Genomic DNA, 23,447 nt, shown 5'->3' with positions numbered 1-23,447 from the left:
ATTGAAGAGGGCATCTGCTTCCCATTTGATATTTTGGGGGCCCTTATCAAAGATCAGTTGTCTGTATGCTGATGATTTTATTTCTGGGTTTTTAATCCTTTTTCATTGATCTGAATATCTATCATTATACCCAGACCACGCTGTTTTGACCACTGTGGCTATAAAGTAGGTGCGAAAGTCAGGAAAAGCAAATCCTCCAACTTTGTCCTTCTTCTTGAGGAGTTCTCTGCTAATTCTCGGTTTCTTCCCTCTCCAAATGAAGTTGGTAATCTGTTTTTCAAATTCTTTGAAGAAAGATGCCAGAATTTGGATCGGGGTAACATTAAACTTATATGGTGCCTTTGGTAGAATTGACATCTTTGCAATATTGACTCTACCGATCCACAAGCATGGGATGTCCTTCCATTTCTTGAGGTCACCCTTGGTTTCTTTTAATAGTGTTTTGTAGTTTTCCTCTCGTACAAATCTTTTGTGTTTTTTAATCAGGTATATCCCTAGATATTTCAATTTGTGTTTCACTATTGTGAAGGGCACCCCCTTTTTGATCCCCTCTTCTGTGGCCTTGTCCAATGTGTACAATAGTGCAATAGACTTCTGTTTGTTGATCTTGTAACATGCTACTCTGTCATATTCCTCTATTGCTTCCAGTACTCATCTCGTGGAACTTTTAGGATTTTCCATAAATAAAATCATATCATCTGCGAATAACGACAGTTTCACTTCTTCCTTCCTGAGATGAATACACTTGATGTCTTTTCTTTGCCTTATATTGTTAGCTAGGACCTCCAGTATGATGTTAAATAGGAGTGGGGACAAGGGACATCCTTTTCTAGTCCCCTTTTTTCAGAAGAATTGCTCTCATCTTTTCTCCATTGACTTCCACATTGGCTGTTGGTTTTTCATATATGGCTTGTATTATATTGAGGAATTCTCCTTCCATTCCTATCTTCTTGAGTGTCTTAAACATGAATTGGTGTTGGATGCTGTCGAGTGCTTTTTCCGCATCTATCAAAATTATGATGTGCTTCTTATACGTTTTCATTTCAATATGACAAATAATGCTAATGGTCTTTCATATGTTGAACCATCCCTGCATTCCTGGTATGAATCCCACTTGGTCATGTTGTATTGTTTGTTTTATATACTTTTGTGTTCTGTTGGCTAGTATTTTGTTGGGGATTTTTGCATCAATATTATTTAGGGAAATTGGTCTGTAGTTCTCAATTCTTGTGGGATCCTTGCACAGGTTAGGTATCAGGGTTATCCTAGATTCATAGAAGGAATTTGGGAGTTTGGCATCTTTTTCTATGTTCTGGAAGAGTTTGTGTCAGTTTTTCCCTGAATGCTTGAAAGAATTCTCCTGTAAACCCAACTGGTCCAGGTGATTTTTTGGTTGGTAATCCCTTGAAAACCTTGTCTATTTCTTCTATTGATATGGGTCTGTTGATGTTCTTGATGGCCATTGGGGATAATCTAGGGAGGGATTGTTTTTCCAAGATTTTGTCCATGTCTTCCAAGTTGTTGAATTTTTTGGAGTACAGTCCTTCATAGTACTGTGTAATTATCCTTTTAATTTCACCATTGTAATATCCCATCTTTCATCCCTCATCCATGCTATTGACATGTGTTCCTTCCTTTCTTTGGTCAAATTTGTGAGAGGGTTGTCGATTCAATTTATCCTTTCAAAAAACCAACTTTTAGCAGCATTGGTTTTTTCCATAGTTTTCTTATTTTCCCTCTTGTGAATCTCAGATTTAAATTTTATTATTTCTTTTCTTTTGCTATTAGTTGGATTGTCTTGTTGACTCTGCTCTAGTTGCTGTAAATTTTGTGCCAGTGTATCAATCATAAGCCTCTCCTCCTTTTTTATGTGTGCATGTAATGCTTTGAGACTTCCTCTGATGACTGCCTTTACTGTGTCCAATAAGTTTTGGTATGTTGTGCTCTCATTCTCGTTGGTTTCTAGAAATTTCCTAATTTCGTATCTGACCTAAGCCAATACACACTCCTTTTGCAATAGAGTTATTCATCCTCCGATTGTTTACCCCTGATTTTTTGTCTTCCTTTTGTTGACTTCCAATCTTAAGGTGCAGTGGTCAGAGAGAGAGGTCTGTATGATATCAATGTGCTTAAATTTATGTAGGTTTGACTTATGCCCTAGCCTGTGGTCTATCTTTAAATATGAGCCATGTGGGCTTTAAAAGACTGTGAATTTTTTTGTATTTGGGTGGAGAGCTCTACAGATATCTATCAGGTCAAATTGTCTAATTGTAATGTTTAGATCTTTATCCTCCTTGTTGAGTTTCTTTCCCAGTAATCTATCTTTCTCAGAGAGCAGTGTTTTGAAGCCACCTACTATAATTGTTGAGGCTGTGGTTTATTTTTTCCATCTTTGAAGCATTTCATTGACATATTCCACTGCACGCTTATTCGGTGAGTAAATGTTTAGAATGCTTAGTGGTTCTTTGTGTACTGTTCCTTTGAGCATTATATAGTGTCCCTCTTTCTCTCTTTTTATGGTTTGCACTTTGAGGTCAATTTTATCCGAGATTAGGATTGCAACCCCTGCTTTTTTTTGAATTGCTGTTTGCTTGGTATGTTTTTCTCCTGTCTTTGATTCCCAGCCTATTTTTGCCTATATTCTTGAGATGTGTCTCCTGTAGGCAGCAGATCGTGGGGTTGTGTTTTCTAAGGGTTTGTTAGTCTCTGTCTCATAAACCCTGAATTCAATCCATTGATATTCAGGGTTATTTCATCTATCTGTGGACTCTATGATGCCATTTTATCCCTTTTGAATTGGGTGTTTTCCTACCTCCATTTATTTTCCGTGGATTGTGCATGTGTGTGTTTGTGCTTCATTCTTGCCTTCTTTCTATTGTTGAGTCAGTGTTACCTTGAGAGCTGTTTTCCCTTTGGTGGTCTCTGGGTGGAGTTGTTCCGCGTGCCAGTCTATTGTATGTGGTTGGTGAGTGTTGTTTTTCTGCCTATGCTGGGTCGGCGAGGATCTTTTGTAGTGCTGGGTTCCTTTTAGCATATTCTTTGAGATTTTCCTTGTCTGAGAAGACTTTCACTTCTCCATCAACTTTAATAGATAATTTGGCTGGATAGAGTATTCTTGGGTTTGCATTATTTTCCAGCAATTTTTGGAATATGCTGTTCCACTGTCTCCTCCTCTTCATAGTGTTTTCTGATAGGTCTAAGAATATTCTTATCTGCTTGCCTTTATATGTGGTTGCTAGTTTTACTTAGCTGCTCTCATAATTTTGTCCTTTTCCTCATACTTGGGTAGTTTAACAACTATATGTCTTGCTGACTTCTTCTTGGGATTCAGTCTAGCTGGCATTCTTTCAGCCTCCTGGATAGTTGCCTAGTTTTCATTCATTAAGTTAGGGAAGTTTCCCACCAAGCATTCCATCACTATTTTGGATGTTGGTTTCCTTGATGTGCATTCCTCCAACAGGCCTATAATTCTGATGTTGTTCCTTCTCATATGTCAGACGTAGCTCTGAGGTTTTCTTCAGCTTCTCTGGTGGACTTGTTAGACTCTTCTCACATTTATTAATTTCTGCTTGCGTATCCTCTAGGTCACAGGTGTGATTCTCTGCCTCCTCCATTCTCTGGGCAAAGTCTGTGGGTTTGCTATTAGTTTTTGTTATCTCATCCCTTAACTCTTGTATTTCCCTTTGCTGCAGGGCCTTTATCTTCTCTATCAGTTCAACCTTTTTCTGTATTGCTTCCCTCATGCCCTGTATGACTCCAAGCAGCATTCTGAATATTTCTTTTTTGGTAGGTCAACCTCTGCCTTTTCTATGATTGCTGTTAGGTCCAGGTCATCCTCTGGCATTGGATGTTGTTTCTCTTTTCTTGTTGAAGCTGTGGAAGCAGCTTGATGGTTTTTTTGTCCATTTATTGGAACTAGGTGCCATTTTCCCCGGTTTCTTAGAGCCCTGGGCTCTCTCTTTGGGAGGCTGGTATTAGTGTTTCTGCAGGCTGCCTTTAGCCAACTACCTTGAGGGGTTGTGTTTCACCTTTGTCCTGCTGAAGATTCCCTCTTGCCTTGGCCTATGCTTGTGCTCCAGCCACCTTCAGGTCTCCTTAGGGGCTGTTTGCATCTGTGCACGCTGCAGTCTGATAGAAAGTGTTGACCCCAGTGCAGGGGAGCATATTTAGGGGATGGATTGGGGATTAACTGATCTGTTTCTGACTAGGGGCACTTCCCACAGGTAGGCGGGTGGGAGGGGGGCTGCCACTGGTTTTCCGGTCCACCGCTTGGAGCATAAAGGGTGGGGCAGATTGAACAGGGAGAAGGGAGAATGCAGTAGGCAAGCCCCAAAGGCTTGGGTCCCTATTCCATGGCTGTAGAAGCTTCTGCTAGACTTGTGTCTGCTGCCTGGCAGGCCTGAAGCGATGTGGCAGGATGGGAACGTCTGCACAAGCGTGTGTGTGTGTGTGTGTGTGTGTGTGTGTGTGTGTGTGTGTAGGGAGCTGGCTGGAAGATCTGTGAGGAGAGCAGAGATGAGGCAGGAACCTCTGGGTTGAGACCTCTAAGTGTGGGGGGAGGTCTGGTTGGTGGGCTTTCATGGACCACAAAGGCAGGACAGAAGCCTCTACCCTGTGCCTGGCAGGACAGAAGCCTCTACCCTGTGCCTGGCAGGACAGAAGCCTCTACCCTGTGGCACCTGGGCACGAGCCTCCTGGGGGGGAGGGGCCAGCCATCAGGACTGTGAGGAGCACCCAGATGGGGCACGAACCTCTGTGGGGAGGGGACAGCTGGCCGTCGGTAGGTGCGGAGTGCTGAGTCAGGGCAGAAGCCTCTGCCACCTGCCTGGCTGTGCTGCAGCTCCAGGGCATGAGCCTACCATCAAAATTAATTCTTACCACTTAAAAACAATCATTTACCACATAATATTTTGCTTAGTACCCTGCATGCTTCCATTGCTACCAGAGATAAAATTCTAATAATCAGATTTAGCATAAGATCATTATTCCCATTGACTATAGTTGAATTATCTGTAAAAGAGGTTTTAAAATTACATATAAAATTTATTTTTCTTTAATAGTTTCAATAAATAAAAAATATTTTCCTATATTTTTAAAATTAAGGAAAGGTACAATTATACTCAATAAATACAACATACTTTTTACATTTTTAAAAATTTCAAACTAGCTACAATGGCCAAATTATTTTATTAGAAAATATTTATGTACAAAAAGTAAAAATAATAAAATGGTACACAAAATTATAACACAATAAATAATTATCTCATTCTATACTATGGTCAGTTAGAAAAAGATGACAGAAAGGATAACAGCAATAAAAATAAACAAGTGAAAAAGATGGAAAGAAAAGGAGCACTAAAGAGAGTGAAAAGGCAGCAAAAATATAAAATGCTTTATTGCATGAGCTAATCACACAAGTCCATCAAGGCAAACTACCTTCTAACAAAGGCCCTATGGTTAGAACAATATGATCTTTATTATTCATTGCAGTCTTCCACCCAAAGATAAAGAAGCTGCTCGGATTCCCTACATAATGACAACAGTAAGCTTTCACTGTCTGACTCTGGGCCGGAAAAGTCACAGAGCTGTGGTCTTGACCTTGGATGGAGGAACATTCATTCGCAGTCGTCACGTGAGTGCTACAAAACGTGGTGTCTGGATGCCCTGCTTCCATCACTACCAAGAAGGCTCAAAGACAATGGATAACTCAGGCTTCTCTTCTTGGAGGGTTTCCAATGCACATTTTGTCTCATTATTGAAATATGTCTTACTCAACCTGTGAAAGCAAATAGAAAGTCTTGGGTTGTATTCTTCAAAGAAATTCCCTACAGAGTGCTTGCCTTCAAAATGCTACTTCCCTGGACCTCAGAAATCTCTAAGTTTTGAAATGCTGTGCTACATAAGCAATATGAGTTTTATTAATTCATTGGTTTGTTTACTTTTGTTATGAATTAGGTGAAGGTTTACAGGGCAAATCATTTTCTTTTTTTTTTTTAACATTTTATTAGGGGCTCATACAACTGTTATCCCAATCCATACACACATCAATTGTGTAAAGCGCATTTGTACATCGTTTCTCAAAACATTTTCTCTCCACTTAAACCCCCGACATTAGGTCCTCATTTTTCCCCTCCCTCCCCGCTCCCCTCTCCCGCATGAGCCCTTGATAGTTTATAAATGGGTATTTTGTCATATCTTGCCCTGTCCGACGTCTCCCTTCATCCACTTTTTGGCTGTCTGTCCCCCAGGGAGGAGGTCACACACAGTTCCATGTAATCGGTTCCCTCTTCCCTACCCATTCTCCCTTTACCCTCCCTGTTTTGCCACTCACACCAATGGTCCTATAGGGCTCATCCGTCCTGGATTCCCTGTATTTTCAGTTCCCATCTGTACCAGTGTACCTCCTCTGGTCTAGCCAGTCTTGCAAGATAGAATTCGAGTCATGGTAGTGGGAGCGGGGAGGAAACCTTTAGGAACTAGAGGAAGGTTGTATTTCTCATCATTGTTACATCGCACCGTGACTGGCTCATCTCCTCCCCTAGACCCCTCTGCAAGGGGATCTCCAGTGGCCTACTAATGGGCTTTGGGTCTCCACTCCGCACTCCCCCCATCATTCACTATGGTAAGATTTTTTGTTCTGATGATGCCTTACACCTGATCCCTTCGACACCTCGTGGTTGCATAGGCTGGTGTGCTTCTTCCATGTGGGCTTTGTTGCTTCTGAGCTAGATGGCTGCTTGATTACCTTCAAGCCTTTAAGACCCCAGACGCTATACTTTTTGATAGCCGGGCACCATCAGCTTTCTTCACCACAAGGGGCAAATCATTTTCTATTCAGCAATTCCAACAGACTTTGTCTCATGTTAGAGAATGAAATCCCCACAGTATGATATTACTTGCTCCCTTTCTCCCTGTGTCTCCCATTTCCATTTTGCCTTCTATTTTTCTCCCTTCTGCCTTCTGAGCTTTGTCCTTGGGCAAATGTTGCTCAATTCACCTCAAATGGTTTGATTACTCTAAGAAGTGCACACCTGCCTCGTTTTATTGTTAACCTTAAAGACCTCTCTCTTGTTAACTGAAAATTTATCAACGGGGTGAGTTCTGCTCCAGGTGACTAAGGAATAAAGCCCAAAATAAATCTGCCTTGGAAGAAGTACAGGCAGAATTCACCTTAGAGACAAGGTTATCAAGACCCAGTTTTACATACTTTGGACGTGTTGTCAGGAGAGGCCAGTCTGTAGAGAAGGACATGGTGCTTGGTAAAGTAGAGGGGCAGCAAAAAATAGGCACGCCCTCACATCAGCAAAATGGATTGACCTAGTAGCAGCAACATTGGTCTCAAGCATAGGAACGATGGTAAGGATGATGCCAGACCATGTTTCATTCTATTGTCCATACGAGTCATAGTCTCAAGGCCTCCACCAACCTCTATCTAACCACTAAGTTTGATCTTTTTCGCATGTACAATATAATTTCTGTTAATGTTTAGCCTTCAATTTTGGAAATTTTTTAATGTATGAAAAGGTATAAAGAATAATATAGTAAATCTGCATGTGTTCATTACCCAGCTTCATCTACTAACAACTTAAGGCCAATCTAATTTCATTTACAGACTAATCACTCCTCTGACCGATTAATTATTTTAAGGATATGCCACACACTTTTGAATTTTTCACTGTGTAACAATAAATTAAAAGAGCTTTTAAAAACAAAATGTGTGCTGAAAATTGAGAGGCATTGTACCATTGTATTGTACATATTCTGTTGCCTCATATCATCACACCTAAGAAAAACAGTTTCTAAAAGTCGTAATTTGACTGAATGGTTGGGTTAACAGAAACTACAAGACTAATGAGTTATCTCTTCATAGAGAGGCCATGCGTACCTTGGAGATATTGCCCATGATTAAAGGGAGCTAGTAATCTATAAACACGCTGCAGATAGGCAAGATATTATGAAATTTCTGATCTTAATGTTCCTAGAACATCTTTCTCCACTTATAAAACCTCAAAAATAAGACCAACAGCATGGCACTATGTAAAGGTCTTTTCTAGTGGAATGAATTTTAGACTTGTCTAGTTATACAAAATAAAATCCTTTATGTAGAAATATAATCCTATTTGGCCAGTCTCATGAGGACTGATGGTTCTTTGGGGAATATGGATGGAAAGTCTTTCGCATCCAATTGAACCCTGATAATTATGGATACCTGGATGGAGTTATATCGTTTATGATGCATGTATCCTTTCAAATGTTTTATTTAATCTGAACTAACTGGCAAAAGCACAACCAAAGCCTCAGTGAAAATTAAGCCCAAACCCTCCTGGATTTGGGTGACAGGTTTTTTCCTGACAATCACCCCCACCACACAAATCTCTCCAAAGCACACTTACTGCAGACTGTTCAAGAGGCAGTTCTGTTTGAGTACTTCACAGAGAAGCATGATACCCAAGTCACTAAGATCATTGTTGCCCAGACTCAGCTTGCGCAGACTCTGGTTAGAAGTCAAAACTGTAGAAAGATCCCAACAGCAGTGTGAGGTGAGATTGCAGTTGTCTAATCTGCAAGAAAGAGGTGAATTTTTAAAAAAAATTTTCCCTTAATACTCTTTCCAGGCCTTCCAGATCTTAGCTTGCAAAGTTTATAATACAAATAGTATAAAATATATAGAACAGTCTATATGTCAATGTATTGTTTTTCTTTTTTCTCTGTTTTGTATAACAAATTTGTAAATTACTTTTCCCCAAATCTGATCTGTGTCTCATCGAAAATGTCCCTAAAACACAAGTCACATACGTCACTCTTTTTGGTAGAAAGAATTGTGGTTTTTAAAAACTTGAGTTTTATTGTTATACAATCAAGTAATAAAATTCATCCTTCAGTATGCCCAACACTTGAGTGATATTCTTACTTCTCTAATATACACCATTCCCCCCACACCTTCCTCCACTCTTAGTCACCATATATTCCCAAAGTCATAAAAAAGTCAAGGAACTTACTCCAGCATCTGAAGCTTACAGTTGGCGTTCATGAGTCCCTCACCGAGCACCTTGACCCCTTTGTCTCCTAGAGCATTGTCCCTTAGGTAAAGGTGTGTGAGGTTCTGGTTGGTGCTGAGTGCCAAGGACAGAGCCGGACAACAAGCTGATGTGAGGCCAGAATTCACCAATCTGTCAGAAGGAATAGAGAAGAGTCTTCAATATCCAACTTCCCTTACGGCTACTTTTACAGCCATTTTTTTCCAGAAAGACACCCCAGGTTACCCATCACCTGTCATCCTTCCTAATGGCAGAGCTGCATCATATTTGATTCTTATCTCAACCAGGCAATGCAGGCGGTGCAGTTAAAACGATCATGTACCTTTTACAGATTAGAAATTTGACAAACCGACCAATGTCTCCCTTCACTCACTTTAATAATAATTTATAAATTATCTAAAGTTCATGAGGGAGGGAGGGTCTAGGAGGGGGGGAAATGAGCTGATACCAAGGGCTCAAGTAGAAACAAAATGTTCTGAAAATGATGACAGTGACATATATACAAATGTGCTGAACACAACGAGTGTATGTATGGATTGTGATGAGAGCTATAAGAGCCCCCAATAAAATTATTAAAGAAGAAGAAAAGAAAAGAAATTTGACAAACAAAATTCACTGACATTAAGTCAATGTCAATTCATAGCGGCACTCACTGTAGGACACGGTAGACCTGCCCCTGTAGGTTTCCGAGACTGTAACGCTACTCTTTTTTCTTATGCTTATTGTTTTTTTATTTTATTAAAAGATAATTTTATTAGGGGCTCTTACAGCTCTTATAATAATCCATACATCAATTGTATCAAGCATATTTGTACATATGTTGCCATCACTATTTTCTAAACATTTACTTTCTATTGAGCCCTTGGTATCAGCTCCTCTTTTTTCACTCCCTCCCGCCCCCCATCCTTCTGACACCTTGATAAATTATAAATTATTATTATTTTCATATGTTAAACCCAGTGCTGTCCCCTTTCCCCATGGTTTCTGTTGTTCATCCCAGTGGGGGGGGGGAGTAATGTGTTGGTCATTGCAATTGGTTCCCCCTTCTTCCCCACCTTCCCCCTACCCTCCTGGTATCACTACTCCCATTCTTATTCCTGGATTCCGTGTGTCATGTACGCTTATCTATTACCTGTGCACATTCTCCGGTCCAGCCTGCAATGAAAGGCAGGACTGGGGTCATGATAGTGGGGGGTGAGGAAGCCTCAAGGAACCAGAGGAATGTTATGAGTTTCATGGGTGCTATACTGCGCCCTGGTTGACTCATCCCTTCCTTGTGACCCTTCTGTGAGGGGATATCCCATTTTGGACAGATGGATTTACTCTTTACTCTTTATGAGAGTAGAAAGTCCTGTCTTTTTCCCTAAAAGTGGGTTGATGGTTTTGAACTTCTGACCTTGTGGATCACAGCCCAACATGTTATTTGAAGTTCACAAAATAGTGTCTTTCAACAAGGTCAGAGCTCCAACATATGGTGGAGAGGTGGGGAAGCATGAAAGAGCAGTTCTTAAGAAATAAAGACTAATTCAATATGACTCAAGTTGGAGTAGAGAATGTGTTAGAAGAAAAAGCAGGAGCAGCCCCAACTGGGGCTGGTCAGGGTGATCCTAGTGTGCTGGGTTAAGGTAAAACAACCTCACACTAACCTCAAAGAAGAAAATTAGGAACAATTTGAGTATAGGCTCATTATCAAGTTAGTGCTTTAAGGAGATACAGCTGGTACTATGCCAAAAAAAATGTGAAAGGAAGAGGGAACTAAAACTAATAGGAATAAGGAGTTTAGAGTTGCCTCTGGTTACAGCTGGGCAGCCTCCTGGAAAGCCCCACTATTGAATAAAGCAGGAAGAAGAGAGCAGGAACAGTCAAAGGATGAGGGTGGCTGAGATGTTGCCACAGGATTTGCTTAGGGGCCATTGAGTTTATGTTAATAGTAGTGGAATAATTTGAGAAAGGCTATTAATAATGGTTGTACAACATGAAGAGTATAATCAATGGCACTGAACTATACATGTAGAAGCTGTTTAATTAGAGAATGTTTTGGTGTGTATATTTTTCCCACAATTTTTTAAAATTTCATGAATAACAATGAGTGCGAGGAAAAAGAAAACGTTCTACCATTGATTGTAGTGATGATTGTACAATTCTTCTTGATATGAATGAATGATTGAATTGTATGATATGTAGATGAAATGCCAATAAAACTGTTTAAGAAAAAAAGAAACTCTTACACATACATAAAATTGTATAAACTCAACCAAGGTTTTGTCAGCACCCAAGCTTGTTAATATTTGCCCCACAGAGGGACTTCAAAATATCTTCTTAGTGGTTGTATACATTACGTAGATATTGTGCATGTGAATGTAGTGCTTTGAACCACTTCAAATACATCTGATAAGATAAAATCCTCATCTGTACTTTCCAGCTAACTGAAGAGAAGTTGCCTTTCTGCAAAATGCCCAAGCAGACTTACCCCAATTTCTGCAGGTTACATTGTGGGTGCTTTATTTCTTCACATAAAATCCCCACTCCTGAGTCTCCCAGGGCGTTTTCCCCCATGTAAAGTCTGGTCAGGGACTGGTTGGTACTCAGGACTAATGCAAGGTCCGGACAGCAGTCTGATGTGAGGCAGCAGCTGACAAGCCTTCCGTAGAGACAGCACAGTGTCACAATCACATTCAGTCTTATGCTAAGGAGTTTCATCCCTGTTTCAGTCTCTGGTCTAGTCCATACATGGGGAGAGAGTAGACCCCAGCTCTATATTAACTTTTGATCCTCCATAATATTTTTATGTGTTCTGTTTACTTCTTAAAAATTTATAATATTCCAAAAGTATAAAATGAAGGGTTCTATGCAGTATTGAGTATCTGTGTAGTTTACCTCATTATTTTCTATTGGGGCTTGGACTGAGAGTTGCATTTGTCATGAAGTTCTGCAATTTTTCTAAAGTAATACATTATATTTGTTTTATTTTCTCATCTAGGCATTAAATACTTCAAAGGCATTATTTTAATGGCTTATGCTCCCCTCTGGAGCTGAATATGAGATTTTTCCTGTAATAAAACCTACCTTACAGATCTACTGACACTCAGAGCTATATACGGAAAAGTGTCTATCAGCCAGAGTTATTCTCACACTAAGACTCTTGTCCTTTGCTTCATGCAAGCCACTGCCTTGTCCTTCATACAGGAAAGCAATTCAGACTCACCACAGCTTCTGCAGATTGCAGAATAAATGGCGCAGTCCCACACACAAAAGTCTGACCCCAGAGTCTCCCAGGCCATTGTCACTCAGATCCAATTCCACTAGCTTCTGGTTGCTGCTTAGGACTGAAGAAAGGCCCAGGCAGCAGTGATGGGACAGTCCACACCGCCCTAGCCTTCACACAAAAAACAGAAATCGAGAGAATCAAAAAGGGTCTTCTCTGTAACTACCTGAAATGCTATTCTTTATTTCAGTACCAAAATATTTGTTTTACCAAATTGTTCAAGGCAAATCATAACACAGTTCTCCTTGAAGTATAATCTTATTAGAAAACATCTGAACACAACCTGAGACATCTGGGAAGGTAGTCTTCAGGCTCACTCGCTCCAAGTCTAAAATCACAACTCCCATGAGTAAATAATGCCAGGTCAACTGTAATGAACCCTCAAATGAATAAATGACATGTCCGTCTCATATTAAATGAAAGAGGTGGTAAACCTGCAGGTTCTACCTCCTTTCCACGTGCTCTGCCCAATGACAAGACCTGACAGCTGCAGTTGCCTGGCCAGAGGCGGTTTACCTCCAGGCTTGTCGTCATCGACTTTTCGCCAGCTTTGCACTCCACACCTGTTTGATTATTCAATTCCAGTCTTTCCCCTGAAGGAGCCAAACATCTTATTCTATATAATGAACCTTCAATCTTCAGCACAGGACCACTAGCCTGTACTGCAAAAAAAAGATTTCCTAGTTCCCTTTCATTTTTCCCCATCGAACACTTTTCAAACAACTGGCTGCCAAAGCAGCCTGTCTTTCCACTTGCCATGCCACTGAGACATTTTCAGTCCTTCACTCACTCATGTTCACATACATGTTTGGCTGGATGTTTGTGTGTGCATGTACACACACACACACACACAGACTTACCATAGTCTTTGAATGTTACAGCCAGGATGCTGGAGTGTTTCACACAGTACCCTCATTCCTGGGTCTCCTACAGTATTGTCACTGAGGTCCAATTCAGTAAGGCTCTGGTTAGTGCTCAGGGCTGAGAAGAGGCCCCTGCAAAAGCTAGAAGTGAGGCAGTAGTTCACAAGACTAGAAAATGGGAAGGAAGAGAGAAGATAAGAAAGAGATAAAACAGAAAAATAAGGAAAAGATCAGTCTTTTACAAAACCAAATTGCAGCTTGAGGGCAGGAGCAATGGGCACAAAGTCAAAGAAAAGTGTCCAGTGATTATTAAATGGGGCACAGGACTAAGCATTAGCTCCCTAAAAATGAAAAGGACCTAAGGGAGCCTGGGTAAAACTAATCCCCCAATGACTTATGATATCGGAAGTTAACCTGTGACTTTGTCTGGCTATGAGTACCTTTTGTTGGCTTGGATTTTCTTCTTTATTACTCATCCGTCAGACCGCTTGTCTCTGGGCCTGGATATCCTATGCTATGTATTCTAGAAGAGTATCCTATGTTATGTATTCTAGAAGAGTTTTCATAACAAAAAAAATTACAGGACATAAAATTGTTAACTCCATTGTTCATCTGCCTTTGAATCATTGTGGGATATTGTTAAAATGCATTTTCTGACTCAGAAAGTCAGGCCTGATGATTCTGTACTGTTTAACAAGCATCCAGCTAGTCCTTGCTAGGTTCAAAGTGTATAAAGGCAAATCCCTACATTGCTATCTAGAGAAATGAGCACTAGACTTCCATATGGGAAGCTAGGAGCTTGAATTCTTGCAAGCCGTTTTCATAGCTGTCACGTCTTGATCAGGTCTGATGTCTCTCCCTCACTGTTAACCTCTTTCAGGATCATATTTGCTTTCTTCTCCTTCTTCTATTTTCTCTCTCCAGTCTATCTCTCTTCTCCCTTCTCTTTCTCCTTACTTTCATCTATCCATTCTGAACTCTTTGCCATTGTTGAAAAGTATCCATCTTTCTCAACCTGTGTGTTCTATGCCACACTAGTCCTCCATCCTGGGCTGCCTCTTCCCTGTCCCTAAAACTTGGACAGAGGTATGATTACTTGAGACATCTTCCCTAACTCGCTCTGCTGCTCAAGGGCGCCTCCTGGGAACCTCTAGTGCTCCCTGCAAATGTCCTTATCATTGTGCATCACTCTTTTCCCTCTTCTCAGTCATGGCCACAGCTCCAGAGGGAGGCCCCTGATGACTGAATGACGAGTAAAGCAGCCCTCCTGGCAGATGCCAAGGCAGAGAGCTGGAGCGCAATGCTGCTAATTGCAGGGCATATGCTCCCTTTGTTCTTAATTTTTATTCTGTGTCTCATACAAAGGTTATAGCCACACTTTCACATGGGATCACCGCAAACCAACCACTATCGACAATTCTGGAGATGGGTTGAATTTTTTACTGGAATGATGAGTTGAAATCCTTACACCTGTACTTGCGAATGTGACCTTGTTTGGAAATATGTTTTTTCTTTTCTATAAATCAAGGAGGTCAAACTGGAGTAGAGTGGGTCCTAATATCACTGAGTGATGTCACAGAAAAGGAGAGAACCAGCATCAGGAGTCACACAGAGAGAAGACAGATATCATGTGAAGATCCTTCTAGGAAAGTCAAAGGCTATAGAAACTAAAAGAAACATGGAAGGATCTTCCCCTAAGTAGACAGAAAGAAGATGGCCCTGTCATTAACTTACATTTGAACTTCGAGCTTCCAGAGCTATGAGGCAATATTTCTGTTCTTTAAAGCCCACCCACTTGGTGGCATTTTCTAATGGCATTCCTCGGAAACTACGATGCTGGCATCCAGGAGTCACTGACCGTTATGCTTGATAAGGGCTTCAGAAATCAGATAAGTCAACCCCTTCATTTTATACACAGGGTGGCTGGCTCCCAACCTCCTAGCAAGTCTGTACTCAACAGATTCTGAAGTAGGTTATTTCGGGAACCGCCTAGAATAAGGGTCGGAAAACTTTTGAGACAGAAGAGCCAATCGTGTCCCTTACAACACAATTTAAAAGTTATTTGAGAGCCATAAATATGGTTGATTTTTTTTTTGTTTTTACGAACAAATGAAATCACCATTATCTGACTAATAGCCTTTAATTATTTTAGTTTTATTTCAGAGCCGCATATGCATACTGAAAGAGCCACATATGGCTCACAACCTAACCCTAACCGAGAAAAAAACAGCATGAAGCCTACAGGAAGTGGTCTTCCCTTTCCAGTCTTACTGTTATTGTCAGCTGTGGCTAAGTCAGCTTTCCCACCCCCCACCCCCCACTGATGGTGACCCTAACTATAACAGCTGTGATCCCTGTGGTTTTCATTGGCTGGTCTTTGAAAGCAGATCACTCTTGCATCCTAGTCTGTCTTAGTCTAGAAATTCTTCAGAAACCTTCAATGTCCCCTCGCTACCTTTGTGCCAATACAGCCATCTCCCCACTACATCTACAAACGCTCTTCCTCAGGCCATTTTCATGCCTTTAATCAGACTGGTCCTCACATCTAGAATTCTTTTCACATTATTCTCTACTCATCTGCACCCTACCAGTCCTTGAAAGCAGGCTTAAACATCGTTCATAGAGCCATCAGCTCAAAGGGCCCTCTGCTTCCTGTGTTCCTGGGGCACATAGTCTCCAGCACACTTTTACCCTTAAGTATTGGTCAGGAGGGCTATTTCACTATTATACATGAGAGCTCTAAGAAGATTACAAGCAGCTTAGGTTTAGGAGCCCTGATGACATAGTGGTTACAATTTGGGCTGCTAACTACAAGATATGGGGTTCGAAACCACCAGCCTATCCTCAGGAGGAAGATGAGGCTACTATCATAAGAAAGTGCAGAAACCCACAGGTTTCTACTCTGTCCTATCAGATCACTATGAATTGGAATCAACTCGATGGCAGTGAGTTTTGAGTTTTTATATAGGAGGTTTGGTGGTATACTAATCTATGAAGAGACCTGCTAATGATAAGGTCAGTGGTTCAAACCCATTAGTCACTCCATAGGAGAAAGATGAAGCTGCCTATTCTGGTAAAGACCCCAAAGGGGTGGTTCTACTCTGTCCTACAGGGTCACGAGTTGGAATCAACTTAAAGGCATTGAGTTTAGTTTTGGATTATACTTCACATAATACCTAGAACAGTTTCTTATACCGAATGGCCACTCAGCAATTATTTGTTTGTTCTTTCGCTGATATTTTGGTCATTGCATTTATCCACTTACCCTATCTTCCCTTTCATCTAAGCCAATGTAAAAACGTGAGAGAAATAAGTTAACCATGGTGGCACTATTACCAAGTAGTGGTAATTGCCTGGAGTCACTAGGTAGTATAAAATCTGGTAGTGTAAAGTAATAGGCTCAGTTTCTAACTGACACATTGGAGGGTTAAGTTCACTGAGCGGCATCTTGTACAAACAGTCCTGAGGCCTACTTGTATGAAGTCAGCCATAGAAAACCCCAGAGCACACAGTTCTACTGTGGCACACATGGGTTGCCCTGAGTTATAATTGACAGAAAGTGGTTGATTGGTTTTAGAGACCCTTGCATTTGAAAGTAAGTTGAAAAGAGTGCAGAGTGAGCAAATACTAAGAAAACGATGGCTAGAAAGAGGAGGGCACGTGCTATCCCCCGCCGCAAGCCTCAGTTCCTTACTGGTAAGAGCAGGCATCATGTGAACCTGGTGAGACACAACTGACCACATGATGGCGTTGACCTTCCTCCTCCTCTTCTTCTTCCTCCTTGGTCAAGTTATGAAAAAGTCCCAGGGAAAGTGATTCTACACGCTGACAGTTCCCAATGCAAAAAGAGGAAACTACATGGTCCATCCTGGTGGAGAGGTTGATCTCAATTTTAGGAAAATGGTTCATGGCCCTTTGCACAAAGTCTTCCTCCTGCATCTCATATAAGCAATAGAACAATTCCAGCTGACTGGGCTGTATCTGCAGCTTCTTGGCCTTGGCTTTAGCTTCTATCCATTTGAGCAATTCTTGCCTGATTTGCTGTGAAATTTTGCAACTTAGTTTCTTTTCTAGGTAAGAGGTTCTCTCCTGGTTTACCAGGCCAAAAAGGAAACGAACAACAAAAATCAAATATCCCTTTTCAAATTTGCCATAATTTTCCAGAAGAACTGTCACATCACGGTTGGGAAGCATGTGCTGTGACATGTTCCTCATTTCCCTCTCTTCCTCCTCTTCCAGCAGGTAGTACATTGCAGCAAAGAACTCCTGAAAAGTCATGTGAATGAAGCTATAGAGCTTCTCACAGTCCACTTCTTTCTGGAAGAGGTTCATCCTCAGGAAAGCTGACACATCCACCCTCTGCAGGCCATGTAGCCTGAGGTCGTCCTCGTCAAAGAGGATTTTCTGATTCCAGATGCCATCAGCAGCTAAAGAACAGAGTCCTCGGAGGTTGGCAGAGAGAGGGTGTTCCTGAGTTCCTCCTCTGTGTTGCAACAAACTTGAGAGAAAGAAGACGTACACAGCAGTGGTTGTCTTAGAGGTCTGAGCAAGGGATTTGCCACTCTCCATTTGCTGCTTCAACCCAGTGCACACAATCCAGCAAACCAGGGGAATGAAGCACATGGTGAAGAGGATCTCGTTCTCCTGAATTAACCGAAAGGCTTCCTTGGCTTGGTGCTCCTCGGAGAAATACTTGAAAAAATATTCCTTCCTCCTGGCCTCTGAGAAACCCAGGATCTCCACATGACGAGAATGGTCCAATAAATGTTGGAGCTTCTCTAGGGCGACGGGTCGTGTGGTAATAAGCAGGGAGGCCTCAGGAAGCAGCCTCTTTCGAATGAGGCTACTCAGTAGAATGTCTCCTCTCTCGGCCTTCTGCCAATCTGTGCAGAAGTCCCCCATGTGCTCATCGAAGTCTCCTTGCAATTCATCGAAGCCATCCATGAGGAAGAGGATTTTGGATGGCTTGCTCACTATCTTGGATAGGGGAGGTTTGGGGTCAGGGCAACAGCTAATAATCAGGTCTCCCAGACTCTTCTTTGTCATGAGGCTCACCTCTCGGCAGTAGATATAAAATAAATAGTCAAATCTGTCTTTATAAAGCTTGCCTGATGCCCAGTCCAACATAATCTTCCTGGCCAGTATTGTTTTCCCAATGCCTGCTGCTCCCTGGAGCACAACCGTGTGTACAGGCTCTGTGTTTTCTTCATCAGGGTCAAACAGGGGCTCTATCTTGATGGAACTCATGGCACTGTCCCTGGTCTTGGCTGCAGTTTGACCAATGGCGAGAAGCTCCTGCACCCTCTCCTTCTGGCTGGGGTGCTCCTTGACGAGGCGCAGGCGGGTATACCGTTTGTTCAGGTTCACACTCTCACCCAGACGTGCATTTCTGTCTTCAATATACTGGAATCGACTCCTTACATGCTTTCGGTATGCCCTACAGTAATCTAAAGCAAAGAAATAGAGTTCAACTTTAGAGAGAGCCCTTTACACACCCATTAGCGATTATATGCAACTATACTGTTCTCAGTAGCAAAGGGCAATTGGAGCTAAGAAATATCAGGAGCATCTGTCTCTCAGTTGATCCTGTATGGAGTGTTCTAGAACTCTGCTTCAAATCCTTTATGTACACAGTTAATCAACAGAGCAGCAAATCACCTAGCAAGCCAGTTAACCTTGCCTGGCCTTCAGCAGAGCCCTATTAAAGCTGAAAACACTTAACTGATCCTCTGTCCTTTGGTTCTGAACCATGGTTCTACAGTTTCTTCTGGTGATGACAGAATTTTTAACACTGGAGTAGCTTTCATCTCAATAAATACGAAGGGTTAAGAACAAGAGAAAATACAAGAGATACAAACTAATCAGCTTCCCACTGGCTTCTTAACTGGGTCTCAAAAACAATTGGAAGCATGCCCCATTCCCATCATTTACCTTTCTTTTTTTTACAAAAAGAGATTCTGGAAAGATAACTGAGTAATCCCATCCACTCTTCTTCAATGCTCTCTTCACGGCATATCACAGTGGGTTTAGAATCACATGCATTATCTGAATATAAAAGAGAAAATATATATACGTTGTCAAAAACTGCCACTATGCACTCAACCATTGTTGACACAGTAGGAAAGGATTGGCTGGGGTTTGAAACTACCCATCCTTTGTTTAACAACTAAGTGCCTAACCACTGCACTATCAGGGGGTAATTCTTCCCTGGTGTCCAACTGGAAGCATTCCTAATTTCAAAATAGTAATTGTTACCCAGCTGGTCCTTGTATCGATTGTCATATCCAGTATCAGAATCTTTTCCCCAAACTTATAAATCAGCCAATGTATGAGCCAGGCAATGTTTCTCTTTATCCTTGCACAAACTTGTTACTCTCCCAGCCTGGTACTCTAATTTTGAGACCATTTTCAAGCATGCCTATATCTTCAAGATACCACAATCCATGTTACCCATATCTTGTGCTTTCATATAGATATTATTGAGAATCCTGGAATTCAAGAGTAAGAATTGCCTCTCTGATTTATATCTAACTTGCACCTGTGTGAAAATGCCGGGGTGGAGTCCAAGCTGTCAATCAGGTCACAGCTTCATGGTGCCTCCTTGGAGGTGTGGCCTTTTTATAAGACAGACACTGAGAACTTCTCCCTGCTTTCTTTGCCTTCATCTTTCTCCTTGCTAGGACTATGTGTCCGCCACCAGGAATGGCTCCAGGGTGACCTGGAGTGCTTTCTGCTCCTTCTCATGTTTCCACTGACCTTACACTCATGCAACTCTGCATCCACTGGCCTGTGATCTCCTGGGTCCTCCTTCACCCTTCTGCACCATCAGTCTGCAGTTCATGAGTCTGAAGCGAGCCCTGCCTAGCTTCAGACCCATGGACAGGAGTTGGTCTGGGCTGAGATGCCTTCTTGATATAAAATTACTTCTTGATGTAAAGATCTTCCCAATATATGGATGAGTGTCGCTGGGTTTGTTTCTCTATACAACTCATCCTAACACAGTGGTGCATAATTCTGGCCGACTTAAGATTCACCTCAAAACTGAAAACTCACTGCCCTTGAGTGCATTCAGACTCATAGGTGACCCTCTAAGGACAGAGTAGAACTACCCCTGTAGGTTTCCAAGACTGTAACTCTTTACAGGAGTAGAAAATCTCATCTTTCTCCTGAGGAGAAGCTGATGGTTTCGAACTGCTGACCCTTCAATTACCAGCCCAATGTATAACTCACTACATCTCAGGATTCCTCTGCATTCACCTAGGATGCATTAGAAATACAGGCTCCATGGCTCTACCCTCAACAAATATTTTTCAATTAACCCAGATGGAGCTCAGGAATCATTTTCGCTTTGTTGTGTTGTGTTCAAGGGCATCCAGAATTCAGAGTCAATAAGCTAAACATTCACTAAAAGCAAACAAACAAACACTAAGCCAACAAACAAACTCACTGCTACCAATGCTGACTCATAGTAACCCCCTGTGGGCTTTATTATAAGCGCATGTTGTTGTTAAGTGCTGTCAAGTCAGCTCCAACTCCTAGCAACGCTATGTATGAAGAATGAAGCACCACCTAGTTCTCCATCAAGGGCCTTCATCTTCTTCACCGTTCCTCCACTTTACCAAGTATGACGTCCTTCTCCAGAGACTGGTCTCTCCTGATAACCTGTTCAAACTACTGGAGATAAGTCTTGCCACCCTTGCCTCTAAGGAGCATTATGGCAGGACTTCTTCCGAGACATAGCTGTTTGTTCTTTTGGCAGTCTGTGGTACTTTCTTTGCCAAAGCCATAGTTCAAATGCACTGATTCTTTGTCTTCCTTATTCAATGTGCAACTTTCATATGCAACTGAAAATGCCATAGCTTGACTCAAGCATATTTGAGTCCTATCCTTGCTTTTCAACACTTTAAGGAGATCTTCTGCAGAAAATGTACTCAATGCAAAGCATGATTTTATCTCCTGACTGCTGCTTTAGTGAGCATTGACTGCGAATCTAGACAAGATGAAATCCTCGACAACTTCAGTCTTTTCTCTTTTATCATGACATTGCCTATTGATCTAGTTGTGGAGATTTTGGTCTCCTTTACATGGAGTTGTAATCCATACTGAAGGCTATAATCCTTGGTCTTCATCTGCAAGTGCTTCGGGTTCTCCTCTCTTTCAACAAGCTTTATGAATACATAGCAAGGTGTTAAATGAGGATTTCTTATAGGAAAAATTTAGCCATGATAGAATAAGACCTAGATACATGGAAACTACGTAGGACATATCCTCTGTTGACAGGAACCTGAGAGGTATGAGGTGATTTTTTGAGTGCTAAATGGGCCAGAAAGATCACTTTTTCATATCAGCTGTTCTTAGTACACAGGGGTGATCCAATTAACCAATCCTACATAATATAGCCCCCCAAAAATGTCTGGACACAGAAGTGCCATGGGCTTATGGTTGGTAAAAGATAGGGTTAGGTGTCCCTTTGGGGCACATAGAAGCTCACACTGAAAATGCTTCCAGACCTCACTATACTTGCCTTTTTCTGTATTAAAAAAAGGTATATATAGAACTTCTCCTGCTCTGTAAGTCATTCTAGTGAGTGAAACCCCAGGGAGCAGTGAGAAGGAGAGGTCAGAAGTGAGAAGGCTCTCTGAGCTTGCAACTGGCATCCTGAGCGGGGAGAAGGAATCCCCAAATGTGAACAAAGGGAAGTTTGGGGATTCCCAAGCTTGCATCTAACATCTCAGGCAAATTAACAATCTGGAGATTGATGCCCTTTAATTTGTGAGATATGACCTAGCGCCAAGTGCCTAGAGTCAGAGAAAGAAGTATTATAAGTGCAACTGTTGTGAGCTCAGAATGGCAAAAAGATAAAAAGTAGAATTATATAGTATTGCACAAGAGCTAATATAACACAATAGTTAAGAGTCAGACTTCAGCAACTTTCACATGTGGCTTTATATCCTGGCACTGGCTCTGACTAGAATGACAACTAGAACATCTTCAAGGCTAACCTTGCTAATTTGAAAGTATTGATTAATAACAGCATCTAGTTCACAGGTTTGTGTGAGGCATAAAGAATAAAATTTATAAGTATGGCTTAGCAAAGTGGTTATTATACTTCAATTTATTACCTCCCTTATTTCAATATTAGTTCATTATTATGCCAACTTATTACACCCCTGCCACCTCTCCAACTCCCCATGATTCTCCTTATTTACTAATTCATTTTATTCCTTTCTCCCAGCACTATTTGCTCACCATCATCCTGTGGTTCTAGATTCTTCTGAGGCCATCCATAAGGCCTTCTCTTGCCTAGAACACTGGCACAAAGGGGAAAGACTCACACCCTCAACCTGTACATAAGAGTCAGAGAATTTCTTTTACCATTCCAACTCCCCATAGTGGCCATAGGAAAGACTTTGTCCTACAAATTACATCATTCTGGATGCAATCAGGCTCCTTGACAGAAACAACAATGCCACCATCTAGATATAGATATAGAGGCCATTCCGGGCACAGGAATCTCTTCTAATAAAGTGGGATTAACCAGAGCAGGTTCCTGGTTATAGAGCAAATCTGAGCTAGATGTTTTAACAGAGAAAAGAATTTTCCTCCCTCTTGTCATGGCACTACAATGATGGGAAGAAAGAGACTAAAGCTAAGGTAATAAGAGGAACGATTTGAAGAAAACTGTATTATCTTCCTTCAACTCACCCCACTTTGGCTCTTCCATCTTAGCTTTCTCATAAAGGTCTCTCCGGTTGATGGCAGCAAAAATCCATATGGCCATGCTCCATGCCCTCTTCTCCCCATTGAAGTCAATCATCAGGGTTGTCAGATCCAGGTGGTCTGCCTTTGTGGTCTGGCCCCGGGGGAGTGAGATGCAGCCCTTTTGGGGAGGATAGTCTTCCAAGTGCATTTTGAATTTCTTCAAGTCTATGTCTTCTAACTCCTCCAAGTAAGATGCCAGCTTGCAGCGCACACTTGCCATCCTCATCTACAGCCCCAATCCTCAGGCTGGTGCTGGGGAATCAACGAGTGAAACTATATATATGTATGGAAAATCTTTTTTAAAAGTATAACCCCTACCCCAAAGAGAATTAAATTATCCAACATATCTTTAAAAATGAACAGAAAAAAAATAACACTTGACTTGAATGGGTCACCATCTTCACTTTTTAAAGTGAGCTCATTTGTGTGCTGTTAACTGAGTTTCATGGCAACCTCTAACATTAGAATAAAATGTTTCCCGACCCCGTGCCATAGCCTTGATTGAACTATTGTGATCCA

General features: G+C 41.5%; 1 protein-coding gene across 1 annotated transcript; it reads right to left on the bottom strand.

Annotated features, from left to right (window-relative positions):
* Window positions 1-5,240: 5,240 nt before the first annotated feature.
* NLRP3 (NLR family pyrin domain containing 3) lies at window positions 5,241-23,154 on the bottom strand. The gene is made up of 9 exons (XM_045284827.1): window positions 22,872-23,154; window positions 19,098-19,211; window positions 16,861-18,613; window positions 13,164-13,334; window positions 12,244-12,414; window positions 11,509-11,679; window positions 9,000-9,170; window positions 8,394-8,561; window positions 5,241-5,776 (listed from the first exon to the last, which is right to left on the bottom strand). The coding sequence occupies exons 1-9, from the start codon at window positions 23,152-23,154 to the stop codon at window positions 5,677-5,679; spliced, it is 3,102 nt and encodes a 1,033-aa protein (XP_045140762.1). The 3' UTR covers window positions 5,241-5,676.
* Between the last annotated feature and the right edge of the window lie 293 nt (window positions 23,155-23,447).

The sequence above is a fragment of the Echinops telfairi genome, unplaced genomic scaffold, assembly GCF_000313985.2.
Source record: "Echinops telfairi isolate 266 unplaced genomic scaffold, ASM31398v2 ScPeMD7_7469;HRSCAF=8507_0, whole genome shotgun sequence".
Taxonomy (NCBI): Eukaryota; Metazoa; Chordata; class Mammalia; order Afrosoricida; family Tenrecidae; genus Echinops; species Echinops telfairi.
This window is presented reverse-complemented; position numbering and strand designations above follow the sequence as displayed.